We start from the raw sequence: 15,076 nt of genomic DNA, 5'->3' as shown, positions 1-15,076 counted from the left end.
ACTACTAGCCATAGGGATCTTCCCTTTCTCCTTGGCGGGAATGGGAGGCTTATGGCTTGTTAAGTCCTTGGCTTCCCTCTTGAAACCAAGTCCATCCTTAATTGAGGGGTGTCTACCAATCGTGTAGGCATCCCTTGCAAATTTTAGCTTATCAAATTCACTTTTGCTAGTCTTAAGTTGAGCATTAAGACTAGCCACTTCATCATTTAATTTGGAAATTGAAACTAGGTGTTCATTACAAGCATCAATGTCAAAATCTTTACACCTATTACACGTTGCAACAATTTCTACACAAGATGTTGATTTACTAGCTATTTCTAACTTAGCATTCAAATCATCATTAATGCTCCTTAAGCTAGAAATTGTCTCATGGCAAGAAGATAATTCACAAGAAAACATTTCATTTCTTTTAACTTCTAGAGCATGAGATTTTTGTGCTTCTACAAATTTGTCATGTTCTTCATACAACAAATCCTCTTGTTTTTCTAAAAGCCTATTCTTATCATTCAAGGCATCAATCAATTCATTAATTTTATCTACCTTGGTTCTATCTAGGCCCTTAAATAAACATGAATAATCTATTTCATCCTCATCACTAGATTCGTCCTCACTTGAAAAAGCATAAGTAGAGTTTCGAGTAGATACCTTCTTCTCCCTTGCCATAAGGCATGTGTGACGCTCGTTGGGGAAAAGGGATGACTTGTTGAAGGCGGTGGCGGCGAGTCCTTCATTGTCAGAGTCGGACGAGGAGCAATCCGAATCCCACTCCTTGCCTAGATGTGCTTCGCCCTTTGCCTTCTTATAGTTCTTCTTCTTCTCTCTCTTGTTCCCTTGATCCTGATCACTATCATTATCGGGACAGTTAGCAATAAAATGACCAAGCTTACCACATTTGAAGCATGAGCGCTTTCCCTTTGTCTTGGTCTTGCTTGGCTGCCCCTTGCGACCTTTTAGCGCCGTCTTGAATCTCTTGATGATGAGAGCCATCTCTTCATCATTAAGTCCGGCCGCCTCAATTTGTGCCACCTTGCTAGGTAGCGTCTCCTTGCTTCTTGTTGCCTTGAGAGCAAGAGGTTGAGGCTCATTGATTGGACCATTCAATGCGTCGTCCACATATCTTGCTTCCTTGATCATCATTCGCCCGCTCACGAACTTTCCAAGTATCTCCTCGGGCGTCATCTTGGTGTACCTAGGATTCTCACGAATATTGTTTACAAGATGATGATCAAGAACAGTAAAAGACCTTAGCATTAGGCGGACGACGTCGTGGTTCGTCCATCGCGTGCTTCCATAGCTTCTTATCTTGTTGACAAGGGTCTTGAGCCGATTGTACGTTTGGGTTGGCTCTTCTCCCCTTATCATCGCGAATCTCCTGAGTTCGCCTTCCACCAACTCCATCTTGGTGAGCATGGTGACGTCGTTGCTCTCATGTGAGATCTTGAGAGTGTCCCAGATCTGCTTGGCATTGTCCAAGCCGCTCACCTTGTGGTACTCATCCCTGCACAATGAGGCTAGCAACACAGTAGTAGCTTGTGCGTTTTTATGAATTTGCTCATTGATAAACATGGGACTATCACTACTGTCAAAATGCATTCCACTTTCCACTATCTCCCATATGCTAGGATGGAGAGAGAACAAGTGACTACGCATTTTGTGACTCCAAAATCCGTAGTCCTCTCCATCAAAATGAGGAGGTTTACCAAGTGGAATAGATAATAAATGAGCATTTGTACTTTGAGGAATACGAGAGTAATCAAAAGAAAAGTTCGAATTGACCGTTTTCTTTTTCTCGTAGTCGTCGTCGTCCTTTTGGGAAGAGGAAGATTCGTTGCTGTCGTAGTAGACGATCTCCTTGATGCGCCTTGTCTTCTTCTTCTTCCCGTCTTTGCGCTTGTGGCTTGAGCCCGAGTCGGTAGGCTTGTCATCCTTCGGCTCATTTAAGATAGATTCCTTCTCGTTGTTGTTGATCACCATCCCCTTTCCCTTAGGATCCATCTCTTCGGGCGATTAGTCCCTTCTTGAAGAGAACAAATCTGATACCAATTGAAAGCACCTAGAGGGGGGGTGAATAGGTGATCCTGTAAAACTTAAAACTTAAGCCACAAAACTTGGTTAAGTGTTAGCACAATAATTGCCAAGTGGCTAGAGAGGAGTCTCAACAAAACACAATAACCACAAAGATATCAATCACAGAGATGGCACGGTGGTTATCCCGTGGTTCGGCCAAGACCAACGCTTGCCTACTCCACGTTGTGGCGTCCCAACGGACGAGGGTTGCAATCAACCCCTCTCAAGTGGTCCAAAGACCCACTTGAATACCACGGTGTTTTGCTTTGCTTTTCTTAATCCCGTTCGCGAGGAATCTCCACAACTTGGAGCCTCTCGCCCTTACAAAGATGTTCACAAAGAAGCACGAAGTAAGGGGAGGGATTAGCAACTCACACAAGACACAAAGATCACAACAAATACGCACACACAGAACCCAGACTTAAGCTCGAATGGCTAGCACACTAGAATAGAGCTCAAATCACTAGAATGTTGAACAAGTGCGCAAGAATGATGTGTGAGTGATCAATAGTGCTCAAGGGATGCTTGGTGTGCTCCTCCATGCGCCTAGGGGTCCCTTTTATAGCCCCAAGGCAGCTAGGAGCCGTTGAGAGCAATCTGGGAAGGCAATCCTTGCCTTCTGTCGCGTGGCGCACCGGACAGTCCGGTGCACACCGGACACTGTCTGGTGCCCGATTTCTTTCCTTAACTGGCGCAGCCGACCATTGGCAGCCAGAGAGCCGTTGGCGCACCGGACATGTCCGGTGCCCCCTTCTAGCCGTTGGCTCGGCCACGTGTCCCGCAGATCGCGCGGCCGACCGTTGGCCCGACCGACTGTTGGCTCACCGGACAGTCCGGTGCACACCGGACAGTCCGGTGAATTATAGTCGTACGTCGCCGGTGAATTCCCGAGAGCGGCCACTTCGCTCGAACCAGCCTGGCGCACCGGACACTGTCCGGTGCACCACCGGACAGTCCGGTGCTCCCAGACTGAGCAGATTCTTGGCTGCTCGAGCCAAGACATCTCCAATTGGATTTTTCCTGTTTCCAGCACTTAGACACAATACATTAGTCCATAAAACAATGTACTAAGTCTGAGAAACATACCTTTATCCTTGGTTTGTACTTTATCCACCATTTTACATTTAAGCACTTGTGTTAGACACTAAATCACCAAAATACTTAGAAATGGCCCAAGGGCACATTTCCCTTTCACTTAGCAAGCAAATTATCATTATCATTTCTAAGATTGGGAATTGAAACATCACAAACATTTAAATCAACCTTAGCTAACAAATTAGCATTTTCATTTCTAAGGTTATCTATAATCTCATGGCAAGTGCTTAGCTCACTAGATAGTTTTTCACATTTTTCTACTTCTAGAGCGTAAGCATTTTTTAACTTTAACATGCTTCTTGTTTTCTTTAATAAGGAAGTCTTCTTGGGAGTCCAAGAGATCATCCTTCTCATGAATAGCACTAATCAATTCATTTAATTTTTCTTTTTGTTGCATGTTTAAGTTGGCAAAAAGAGTACGCAAATTATCTTCCTCATCACTAGCATTATCATCGCTAGAGGACTCATATCTAGTGGATGATTTGGAATTAACCTTCTTCTTTTTGCCGTCCTTTGCCATGAGGCACTTGTGGCCGACGTTGGGGAAGAGAAGTCCCTTGGTGACGGCGATGTTTGCGGCGTCCTCGTCGAAGGAGGAGTCGGTGGAGCTCTCGTCGGAGTCCCACTCCCGGCAAACATGGGCATCACCGCCCTTCTTCTTGTAGTACTTCTTCTTCTCCTCTCTTCTCCCCTTCTTGTCGTCGCCCCTGTCACTGTCACTAGAAATAGAACATTTTGCTATAAAGTGACCGGGCTTACCACACTTGTAGCAAACCTTCTTGGAGCGGGGCTTGTAACCTTTCCCCCTCCTTTGCTTGAGGATTTGGCGAAAGCTTTTGATGACAAGCGCCATTTCCTCGTTGTCGAGCTTGGAGGCGTCGATGGGTGTTCTACTCGGTGTAGACTCCTCCTTCTTCTCCTCCGTCGCTTTGAATGCGACCAGTTGAGCTTCGGACGTGGAGGGACCGTCAAGCTCGTTGATCTTCCTTGAGCCTTTGATCATAAACTCAAAGCTCACAAAATTCCCGATTACTTCCTCGGGAGTCATTAGTGTATATCTAGGATTGCCACGAATTAATTGAACTTGAGTAGAGTTAAGGAAAATAAGTGATCTTAGAATAACCTTAACCACCTCATGGTCATCCCATTTTTTGCTCCCGAGGTTGCGCACTTGATTCACCAAGGTTTTGAGCCGGTTGTACATGTCTTGCGGCTCCTCCCCTTGGCGAAGACGGAAGCGACCGAGCTCCCCCTCGATCGTCTCCCGCTTGGTGATCTTGGTTAGCTCATCTCCTTCGTGCGCGGTTTTGAGCACGTCCCAAACTTCCTTGGCGCTCTTTAATCCTTGCACCTTGTTATACTCCTCTCGACTTAAAGAGGCGAGGAGTATAGTTGTGGCTTGGGAGTTGTAGTGCTCGATTTGGGCCACCTCGTCCTCATCATAATCCTCATCCCCTACGGATGGTACCTGTGCTCCAAACTCAACAACATTCCATATACTTTTGTGGAGTGAGGTTAGGTGAAATTTCATCAAATCACTCCACCTAGCATAATCTTCACCGTCAAAAGTTGGCGGTTTGCCTAATGGAACGGAAAGTAATGGAGTATGTCTAGAAGTGCGAGGATAGTGTAAGGCGATCTTACTAAACTTCTTGCGCTCATGGCGCTTAGAAGTAATGGACGGCACGTCGGAGCCGGAGGTAGATGGCGATGAGGTGTCGGTCTCGTAGTAGACCACCTTCCTCATCTTCTTTTTCTTGTCCCCACTCCGATGCGACTTGTGGGAAGAGGCTTTCTTCTCCTTCCCCTTCCCTTTGTTGCAGGACTCTTCCGATGTAGCCTTCCCGTGGCTTGTAGTGGGCTTGTCGCCGGTCTCCATCTCCCTCTTGGCGTGATCTCCCGACATCACTTCGAGCGGTTAGGCTCTAATGAAGCACCGGGCTCTGATACCAATTGAAAGTCGCCTAGAGGGGGGGTGAATAGGGCGAAACTAAAATTTACAAAGTTAATCACAACTACAAGCCGGGTTAGCGTTAGAAATATAATCGAGTCCGCGAGAGAGGGTGGAAAACAAATCGCAAGCAAATAAGAAGTGTGACACGCAGATTTGTTTTACCGAGGTTCGGTTCTCGCAAACCCACTCCCCGTTGAGGAGGCCACAAAGGCCGGGTCTTTTTCAACCCCTTCCCTCTCTCAAACGGTCCCTCGGACCGAGTAAGCTTTCTCTTCTCAAATCAACCGGGAACAAAACTTTCCCGCAAGGACCACCACACAATTGGTGTCTCTTGCCTTGGTTACAAGTGAGTATTGATCTCAAGAAAGAATGAGAAAGAAGAAAGCAATCCAAGCGCAAGAGCTCAAAAGAACACAACAAATCACTCTCACTTAACACTAAAGCTTTTGTGGAATTGGGAGAGGATTTGATCACTTGAGTGTGTCTTGTATTGAATGCCTAGCTCTTGTAAGTAGTTGGAAGGTGGAAAACTTGGATGACTTGAATGTGGGGTGGTTGGGGGTATTTATAGCCCCAACCACCAAACTAGCCGTTTGGTGGAGGCTGCTGTCGCATGGCGCACCGGACAGTGTCCGGTGCGCCAGCCACGTCACCAGGCCGTTGGATTCCGACCGTTGGAGCTCTGACTGCTGGGCCCGCTTGGATGTCCGGTGGCGCACCAGACATGTACTGTAGAGTGTCCGGTGTGCCACTTCGCGCGTGCCTGACTTCTGCGCGCTCTGGCGCGCATTAATTGCTGCTGCAGGTGACCGTTGGCGCGAAGTAGTCGTTGCTCCGCTGGCTCACCGGACAGTCCGGTGTACACTGGACATGTCCAGTGAATTATAGCGGAGCGGATTCCCGAAGCTGGCGAGTTCAGAGTCGCTCTCCTCTGGAGCACCGGACACTGTCCGGTGTACACCGGACAGTCCGGTGAATTATAGCGGAGCGCCTCTGAGATTTCCCGAAGCTAAAGAGTTTGGCTTGGAGTTCCCTGGTGCACCGGACACCGTCCGGTGGCACACCGGACAGTCCGATGCGCCAGACCAGGGCAGCCCTCGGTTATCCCTTGCTCTCTATGTTGAACCCTTTTCTTGGTCTTTTTATTGGTTAAGTGTGTGTAAGGAAAATGGACCCCGGGCCATTTGGCTAAGTAAGTTTTGGTGTTTGATGATTGACACAATCTGTGGACTAATGTGTTTGCTAATGTTTATAATTGTAGTCCACAGGATGCGGTGAGGATTGGACCTAGGCAATGAGGATGCAACACCTCAAAAGAAGACATAAGAAGATGCATAGAAGTCCAAGACTCAAGAACAAAAGAAGCCCGAAGGAATCAACGAAGAAATCCCAGAAGAGGGCTGTCAGCCAGCGCCTGGTGGCGCACCGGACAGTGAGCAGTACCTGTCCGGTGTGCACCGGACTGTCCGGTGGGACAACCGGACAGTCTGCGCAGAGAGGCCGCAGTCAGGCGTTCTCTGGTTGTAGCACCGGACTGTCCGGTGTGCACCGGACTGTCCGGTGTGCCACGGGCAGACGGCAACGGACGGATCCAACGGTCGACTGCTACAGGCGCCAACGGTCGGCTCACGTGGCGTGCACCGGACATCTACTATGCAGTGTCCGGTGGTGCACCGGACTGTCCGGTGCACCCGACGACAGAAAGCTGCTGCTTTCTGTCCAACGGCTATATTTGAGTTGGGGCCTATATATACTTCACCCAACCGGCCATTTGGAGGTGTGGGAGCCCAAGCAACATACCAAGGCATATTGTAGACATTTCCAAGTGCTCAAACACCCAAGTGCTTAATAGAATCACTCGGTGATTAGCGTAGGTGCTTTGCGAAGTGCTTAGGTTAGTTAGACCGCTTTAGCGCTTGCTCTAGGTGAACCCTAGATTGTTGAGTGAGTTTAGATAAACCTCACAACCCCTCGGCTCTTGCGTGAGCCATTGTAATTGTACCGAGTGGGGCGAGAGTCTTGCGAGACCGTGACAACCGCGTTTGTGTCACGGCCGCCACCGTGTACCGGAGGGAACGAGGCCCGCGGCGTTTCGGCCGGAAGCTCGATAGTGGAGACAGCGGGGAGCGTCCGAGAGGAGCCGGAAGCGGAGCACCACTTGCGTGTGGAGAAGGCCCGCGGCTCTCTACGGAGTTACTCGACCGAGGTGCTTGGCCCTCGCGTGGGCTTCCCTTCGCGTAGGGGCACCAACGAGGATTAGTCGGGACCTTGCACGGTTCCGGATACCTCGGTAAAAATACCGGCGTCATCCACGAGAGTTTGCTTCTCTACTTTGCTCTTTAAGTTTCCGCATTTATATTAAGCATTTAAGTTTCAATCTTGTATTCATACATATCTAGTGTAGATTGAAACTTAGCCTTTGCGGTAGAGATAGCAACACTTAGACAAAACCTAGTTTGCACATTCTAGTTTGACTATTTGCATAGGTTTTGCTCTAGGGATTTAATTGTGGCCTAGTTTAGCGAAAGTTTTAGAAGTCCTAATTCACCCCCCCTCTTAGGCGTCACCCGTTTCCTACAAGTGGTATCAGAGCCTGGTTTGGCTCATTTGAAACGTTTTAGCTTCACCGCTAAAAGAGCCGACGCTTTTTAGAGGAAGGGATGGATACCCATAGGCCACCACATTTCGACGGCACTAACTTTCCCTATTATAGTGCTAGAATGGCTTGCTACCTAGAGGCCGTTGATCTAGGTGTTTGGAGAGTCACTCGTGACGGGATGAAACCCCTCAAGAATCCCGAGAAACCAACCACGAGTGAGGAAAAAGAAATTCACTTAAATGCTAGAGCCAAAAATTGCTTGTATGAATCTCTTAGCATGGATATTTTTAATCAAGTATTTACCTTGAAAACTGCTAATGAGATTTGGCTAAAATTGCATGAGCTTCATGACGGCACAACTAATGTCCGTGAGCAAAAACATTGCCTAGTCTTAAATGAGTACAATTCTTTTGCTATGAAAGATGATGAGCTTGTTAGAGATATGTATTCTCGTTTGAATCTAATTATAAATGAGCTCAACTCTATTGGCATTAATAAGCTAGGTGATGCGGACATTGTGAGGAAGATTATCTCCCTGCTACCTCAACGAAGATATGGGAGCATCATCACCATCCTTCACAACATGGATGACTTGAGCAACATGACCCCGACCATTGTGATTGGGAAAATCGCGGCTTTTGAAATGTCGCGAAAAATGTGTCGGGGAGAGGAGCCAACTTCCTCAAAGCCATATGCTTTTGCATGTGATGAGAGGAAGGGTAAAAAGAAGGCTTCCACACCAAGTTCCTCAAGTGAAGAAGAAGAGGAAGAAGAGAGTGATGATGATGAAGATAATCAACCATGCACATCATCCTCCGAGGACGAAGAAACAATCCGACGCGTCGGAAAGTTAATGGGGATGATCCGCAAGATTAATCTAATGGGTGTCCCCCTGCAGGTCGAAGATATTCTCTTTAACATTGACAGGAAAAAACAAAGAAAGAGAGGATGCTTCGCATGTGGGGAGAAGGGCCACTTCAGGGACAGCTGTCCAACTATGGCCAAACCCAAAAAGGAGAGGAGCAAAGGCAAGGCGCTAACAAGTGTTAGAACTTGGGATGACTCTTCAAGTGAAGATGAACCTCCAAGGACGCGCAGCCACCGGTCCTCATCACGCTCATCACGGTCATCACACAAGTGCCTTATGGCAAGAGGTAACAAAAGCATTCCATCCTCTAGTGATGAAAGTAGTAGTGATGATGAAGGTGAGGGAAAGCCCTCCGTAGATGAGCTTGCAGAAGTCGTTGAATTTTTCCAGGATGTTTGCACTAAGCAAAAAGCCCAACTTAAAACTTTGAAAAATAAGTTGATTAGCTCCCAAAATGATTACAAAGGTTTGCTAGAAAAATTTGAAACTTTTGCAAACTTAAATAGTGAGTTATCAACTAAAATTGAGCTATTAGAGTCTAGTGCTCCATCCACTGCTACCGATGATGGCCTTATTAAAAAGAATGAAAAACTTAAGGCTAAGTTAGCTAGCTCCCAAAATACTATTGAAAATTTGCTAGAGAAAATGGAAATTCTTAGCGTACACAATGATGAGCTAACTACTAAGCTAGAAAACATTGGTAGCACCCCAGTAGCCTCTTTAGTTGAAATTTCTGAAATTATTAAAAAGGATGCTTCTACTTCTTGCTTTGATTTAATTGATGATTCTAACCCCTGCAACCAAGTTTTTGTTGAGAATATTGTTGTAGAAACATGTTCGGATGAGGTTGCAAAGGAAAATGAGCAATTAAGGCAAGAAGTGGCTCGTCTTGGCAAGGCTTTGTATGAAAAGAAAGGCAAAGCCAAACAAATCCAACCTCCACAGGATAACACCACTGCGGGAGTGAACAAGCCTATGGAGGGAGAAACCGTGATTTGTAGGTTATGCCACAAGGAAGGCCACAAGTCTTTCCAATGCAAGACGATGACCGGGGATAAGCAAAGGAAAAAGCTCAAGCAAAAGCCATCAAGCAAAATCTCCAACACCTACATCAAAAAGGTGGACAAAAAGACTGCTACACCATATTTGATCAAAAAGAAAAAGGATGGAAAGGTGATAGCTATCAAGGCCAACAAGCAAGCCAACAAAGGAAAGGGAGCCAAACGCATCTGGGTGCCAAAAGAAATAATTTCAACCATGAAAAGCACCAAGAAGGTTTGGATCCCGAAAGGGAAGTGAGTGGACCGAAGATATCGGGAAATTTGGAGACTTGGCAAAGTTGGGATGTATATCATGGGATACATCATATTGGATCAAGTTTATTGCCAAGTGTGTTAGTGAAAATTTTGGACCCAAATTTCCCACCCATGACTAAGGTAACTAGATTTATTGTATCACTTGTTTTTAGATATGCGTATCTATTTACCTTGTATCTAGTTTACCTTTCTTGCCTAGTATTACATTTGTTATTTACCTTTGCTTAAAATTATGCATACTAGGTGAATCATATGGTAGGATTGCTTGTTTTAAATTCATACACTTAAGCAAACCTACATGGCTTAAAATATTTATTTAAGCACGACACATAGCTTCTATATCACTCCATAGTAAATGATGCATCAATTGAAAACTTTGATTTCTACAAGTTGTATCATTTAACTTATATGTGCCAAAGTTCGGATTATAGATAATTTGCCCCTCTTGATATCAAATCAAAGTGCATGTCTCCAACAAGTATTCAAAACTTGTATGCACATCTTCAGGGGGATGTTACTCTATAATCTAATACTTTGAGACTAACACCTTTTCAAGTCTATTTCATGTGATAGTCTCATTGTAAGGAAAATGAGGTCCCCGGAGAAAGACAACAATCTTCCACTGCATATCTCCAAGAACTGTCATCTTACATCATTTACATGTCTTCTCCGACATTTGGTTAGACTATTATTTCACATCTTATACTTCCTTGTTGCTATAAATGCATAAGTGGTTCAATCATATTTTGTTACCTATGCATAAGGGAAGTTAGTCTATTCAAATCATGACTTGCTCCTCTAATGTTCACATGCTTTTTCCTAAGTAGAAGATCTCTGTCAGGGGGAGTATTTCTTCGTCTCTAAAAAGGGGGAGAAATTTCTTTCTAAAAGAGAACACTCATTTAGGGGGAGTTTTCATATGTTTTTGTTCTACTAGAATTCCTTATAAGGGCAAGTTTTATTTACTTCCTACATGCTTTTAAATGTCTTCCTTTTCGGTGGTTGATTCCAAAGGGGGAGAATTTGTAGGGACCAAAGCAATGAAAAATGTATCAAACACCAAACACCGCCAATTTAAAATTTTATATATCCAAATGATTTTCAAGTGGTTTTGGTTATTTGGTCCAAAAATAGGAAGTATGTGAATTATGGATTTAGGGGGAGGCTTAAGTCCATAATATCACGTTAAGGGGACAATCATGCATCCTAGCAAGTAGATTGCATATTTACATTCAAATACTTGTATTATTTGCTTGCTTTGGTTGTGTTGTCATCAATCACCAAAAAGGGGGAGATTGTAAGGAAAATGGACCCCGGGCCATTTGGCTAAGTAAGTTTTGGTGTTTGATGATTGACACAATTTGTGGACTAATGTGTTTGCTAGTGTTTATAATTGTAGTCCACAGGATGCGGTGAGGATTGGACCTAGGCAATGAGGATGCAACACCTCAAAAGAAGACATAAGAAGATGCATAGAAGTCCAAGACTCAAGAACAAAAGAAGCCCGAAGGAATCAACGAAGAAATCCCAGAAGAGGGCTGTCAGCCAGCGCCTGGTGGCGCACCAGACAGTGAACAGTACCTGTCCGGTGTGCACCGGACTGTCCGGTGGGACAACCGGACAGTCTGCGCAAAGAGGCCGCAGTCAGGCGTTCTCTGGCTGTAGCACCGGACTGTCCGGTGTGCACCGGACTGTCCGGTGTGCCACGGGCAGACGGCAACGGTCGGATCCAACGGTCGACTGCTACAGGCGCCAACGGTCGGCTGACGTGGCGTGCACCGGACATCTACTGTGCAGTGTCCGGTGGTGCACCGGACTGTCCGGTGCACCCGACGACAGAAAGCTGCTGCTTTCTGTCCAACAGCTATATTTGAGTTGGGGCCTATATATACTTCACCCAACCGACCATTTGGAGGTGTGGGAGCCCAAGCAACATACCAAGGCATATTGTAGACATTTCCAAGTGCTCAAACACCCAAGTGCTTAATAGAATCACTCGGTGATTAGCGTAGGTGCTTTGCGAAGTGCTTAGGTTAGTTAGACCGCTTTAGCGCTTGCTCTAGGTGAACCCTAGATTGTTGAGTGAGTTTAGATAAACCTCACAACCCCTCGGCTCTTGCGTGAGCCATTGTAATTGTACCGAGTGGGGCGAGAGTCTTGCGAGACCGTGACAACCGCGTTTGTGTCACGGCCGCCACCGTGTACCGGAGGGAACGAGGCCCGCGGCGTTTCGGCCGGAAGCTCGATAGTGGAGACGGCGGGGAGCGTCCGAGAGGAGCCGGAAGCGGAGCACCACTTGCGTGTGGAGAAGGCCCGCGACTCTCTAAGGAGTTACTCGACCGAGGTGCTTGGCCCTCGCGTGGGCTTCCCTTCGCGTAGGGGCACCAACGAGGATTAGTCGGGACCTTGCACGGTTCCGGATACCTCGGTAAAAATACCGGCGTCATCCACGAGAGTTTGCTTCTCTACTTTGCTCTTTAAGTTTCCGCATTTATATTAAGCATTTAAGTTTCAATCTTGTATTCATACATATCTAGTGTAGATTGAAACTTAGCCTTTGCGGTAGAGATAGCAACACTTAGACAAAACCTAGTTTGCACATTCTAGTTTGACTATTTGCATAGGTTTTGCTCTAGGGATTTAATTGTGGCCTAGTTTAGCGAAAGTTTTAGAAGTCCTAATTCACCCCCCTCTTAGGCGTCACCCGTTTCCTACAGTGTGAACCTTTGGCACCTGTATAACTTATAGACTGGAGCAAACTAGTTAGTCCAATTATTTGTGTTGGTGAATTCAACCACCAAAATCAATTAGGAACTAGGTGTAAGCCTAATTCCCTTTTAGTTTTTATTTGTGCTTTCAAACACCTTTTAATCTAAAATATTATGATACACTCAAATATCGTGGTATTATGTTGGGACTAAAAAAATTGGTGTTGTTTGGTTTATATGTTTGTAATATAATATGTAACAAATAACGTTAGATCATGTTTGTTTAAGTCTAACTGTAATCGGATACCACACTAGAAATTGATACCAGCCTATTCAAACTTGTTACCGCTGGTAATCGAATGCAAACCATTACTATTACCATTTACGTTACATTTTGGGAACCAAACGGTTGTGTTTTCAATGATGGCCTAATCTCGGCAATCCAATACGGCTGTGAGCCTGTGACTGAGGGGAGGGCAGCCTCTTGAGAACACGCAGTATGCGATAGATAAAAGGAAGCAAACATTTTTTGACTGGAGAAGTAATCGGCGGGTTTCAATCACTCTCGGCTGTGTGTTTGGTCAAACAGCTAACACTGGCTCAAGTTCTTGCACGCCGGCCGTATGAAAGAGACTGGCTGGCGTCCCAATGTAAAATCATCATCAAGGCCGGAGCAGCTGACCAAGTACCTATCTGTCGGAATCGATTGCAGCTCAATTGATTATTGCATTGCAATTTGCAAAGGGAGAGGCGGCCCATGGTGTGCTGTGCGTGCGGGTATGAATTTTTCTTGGCAGGTACGTAGTGACCGACCCGTTCCTCTCCATCAGGCATTTGTTTATTTATGCCTTGAATGCATCAACACGATGTCCATGTCCACCATTGGCACGCACGCATGATTGCTTGCTGCTCATACATACAGCTCTCTCTCTCTATATGTAGCTGCAACCTGCAAGAGAACCACTGCAGTTGCAGTTGCAGAGACAGTTCCCACTCCGCCTCCCTCTAGTCATCCGCAACGCATAGCCGCGCGCCTGAGAAGAAAACGTAACCAATCGCTGAACCGTGCCAATGGCTCCGGCGGCGCGCGCACCATCCGAGTTCAGCCGCGTGTTCTCGGCGCTGGACCGCGACGGCGACGGCAAGCTGTCGGCGGCCGAGCTGCGGGCGTGCATGAGGGCGGCGCTGGGCGAGGACGTGTCGGCGGAGGAGGCGGACCGCCTGGTGGCGTCGGCGGATGGCGACGGCGACGGGCTGCTGAGCCAGGAGGAGCTGCTGGCGCTGGCGGGGACAACGGCGGCGGAGGAGGAGGAGGAGGAGGAGCGACGGCGGGGGCTGAGGGAGGCGTTCCGGATGTACGCCGTGGAAGGGCAGGGCTGCATCACGCCGCTGAGCCTGAAGCGGATGCTCGCCAGGCTCGGCTCCCACCAGGACGTTGCCGAGTGCACGGCCATGATCTGCAGGTTCGACCTCGACGGCGACGGCGTGCTCAGCTTCGAGGAATTCAGGGTCATGATGGATGCATAGCTAACGGATTGTGTTGTGTGAATACGTGTGATTATTTACTTGCTGCTTGTTTTTGCCTGTCGTCCGAATTCAAACGTCAATTAATTACTACTAGTTTGTTTCTGTGTCAGATTCATCTATGTGACTTGCATTGCTCAAACGTATTTACATCACATTTAAACACTTTCGTTTAATTCACGGATGACCTGATCAAACATTATGTTCGGTCAGGCCGGCAAAAAAGAAAAGAAAAGAAAAGAAAGACGATTGGGTCAAAGTATTTGGTCCTTTGACACGAGCCTCATCCGACGTACTGATAGGTCAGACCATTTCTAGCACTTTTCTTTCTTTATTTTTTTTCACTACAAGCGATCTGACTTACATAACCCAAGATCAATGAGCACTGTATCTCAATGGCAAGGCAGACCGACAGGACAATTACTTAATCGACAGTAGAAAATGAAGAAAAAAAAATCTCTGCGCGATCTCCATACCGTCAGTGAAAACAGTTTCCCTGTGTCAGTGTAAGTACTACACACACCCAGGAAATCTGTTTCAGTTTCTGTCTCGGTTCTAGTATTCCTTTGTTCCGGTTTTATATAGGGTTTTTTAATTTGTTGTCCTTAGTTTTTGTGGTGTGCTCACCTATATCCCCTTAGTCATGTTTTTTCTCAGCTGTGCCCTTCCAGTGCTATAGAATATATATGATCGAAAAACTTGATCCACCAAATTGTCCCGCACGGCTGCCAAATTCTCTTGCCCAAATCCAAATTACTACTAGCCGTGATTTACTTTTCTTTGAAGCGACCGAAAAAATTGTCTTGCCCCTGGGCCTTGCGTACGTGCAGTATTCTTTGCCCAAATTAATCCAAATGCTTGCAGTGAGGGAGCTATATATCACACACATGGTGTAGGTTCTCGCAGAGGTTAGCCGATTCGTGTCTTGTAGCTAGCGTTTTTAAT

The 15,076-nt window shown here is 46.4% G+C and overlaps 1 protein-coding gene across 1 annotated transcript; it reads left to right on the top strand.

Moving 5' to 3' along the window:
• Positions 1-13,472: 13,472 nt before the first annotated feature.
• LOC103636275 (putative calcium-binding protein CML19) lies at positions 13,473-14,296 on the top strand. The gene has a single exon (XM_008658636.3). It carries the CDS (start codon positions 13,679-13,681, stop codon positions 14,132-14,134), a length of 456 nt encoding a protein of 151 aa, XP_008656858.1. The 5' UTR covers positions 13,473-13,678; the 3' UTR covers positions 14,135-14,296.
• The last annotated feature ends 780 nt before the right edge of the window (positions 14,297-15,076 follow it).

Source organism: Zea mays, chromosome 8, assembly GCF_902167145.1.
Source record: "Zea mays cultivar B73 chromosome 8, Zm-B73-REFERENCE-NAM-5.0, whole genome shotgun sequence".
In the NCBI taxonomy this organism is placed as follows: Eukaryota; Viridiplantae; Streptophyta; class Magnoliopsida; order Poales; family Poaceae; genus Zea; species Zea mays.
This window is presented reverse-complemented; position numbering and strand designations above follow the sequence as displayed.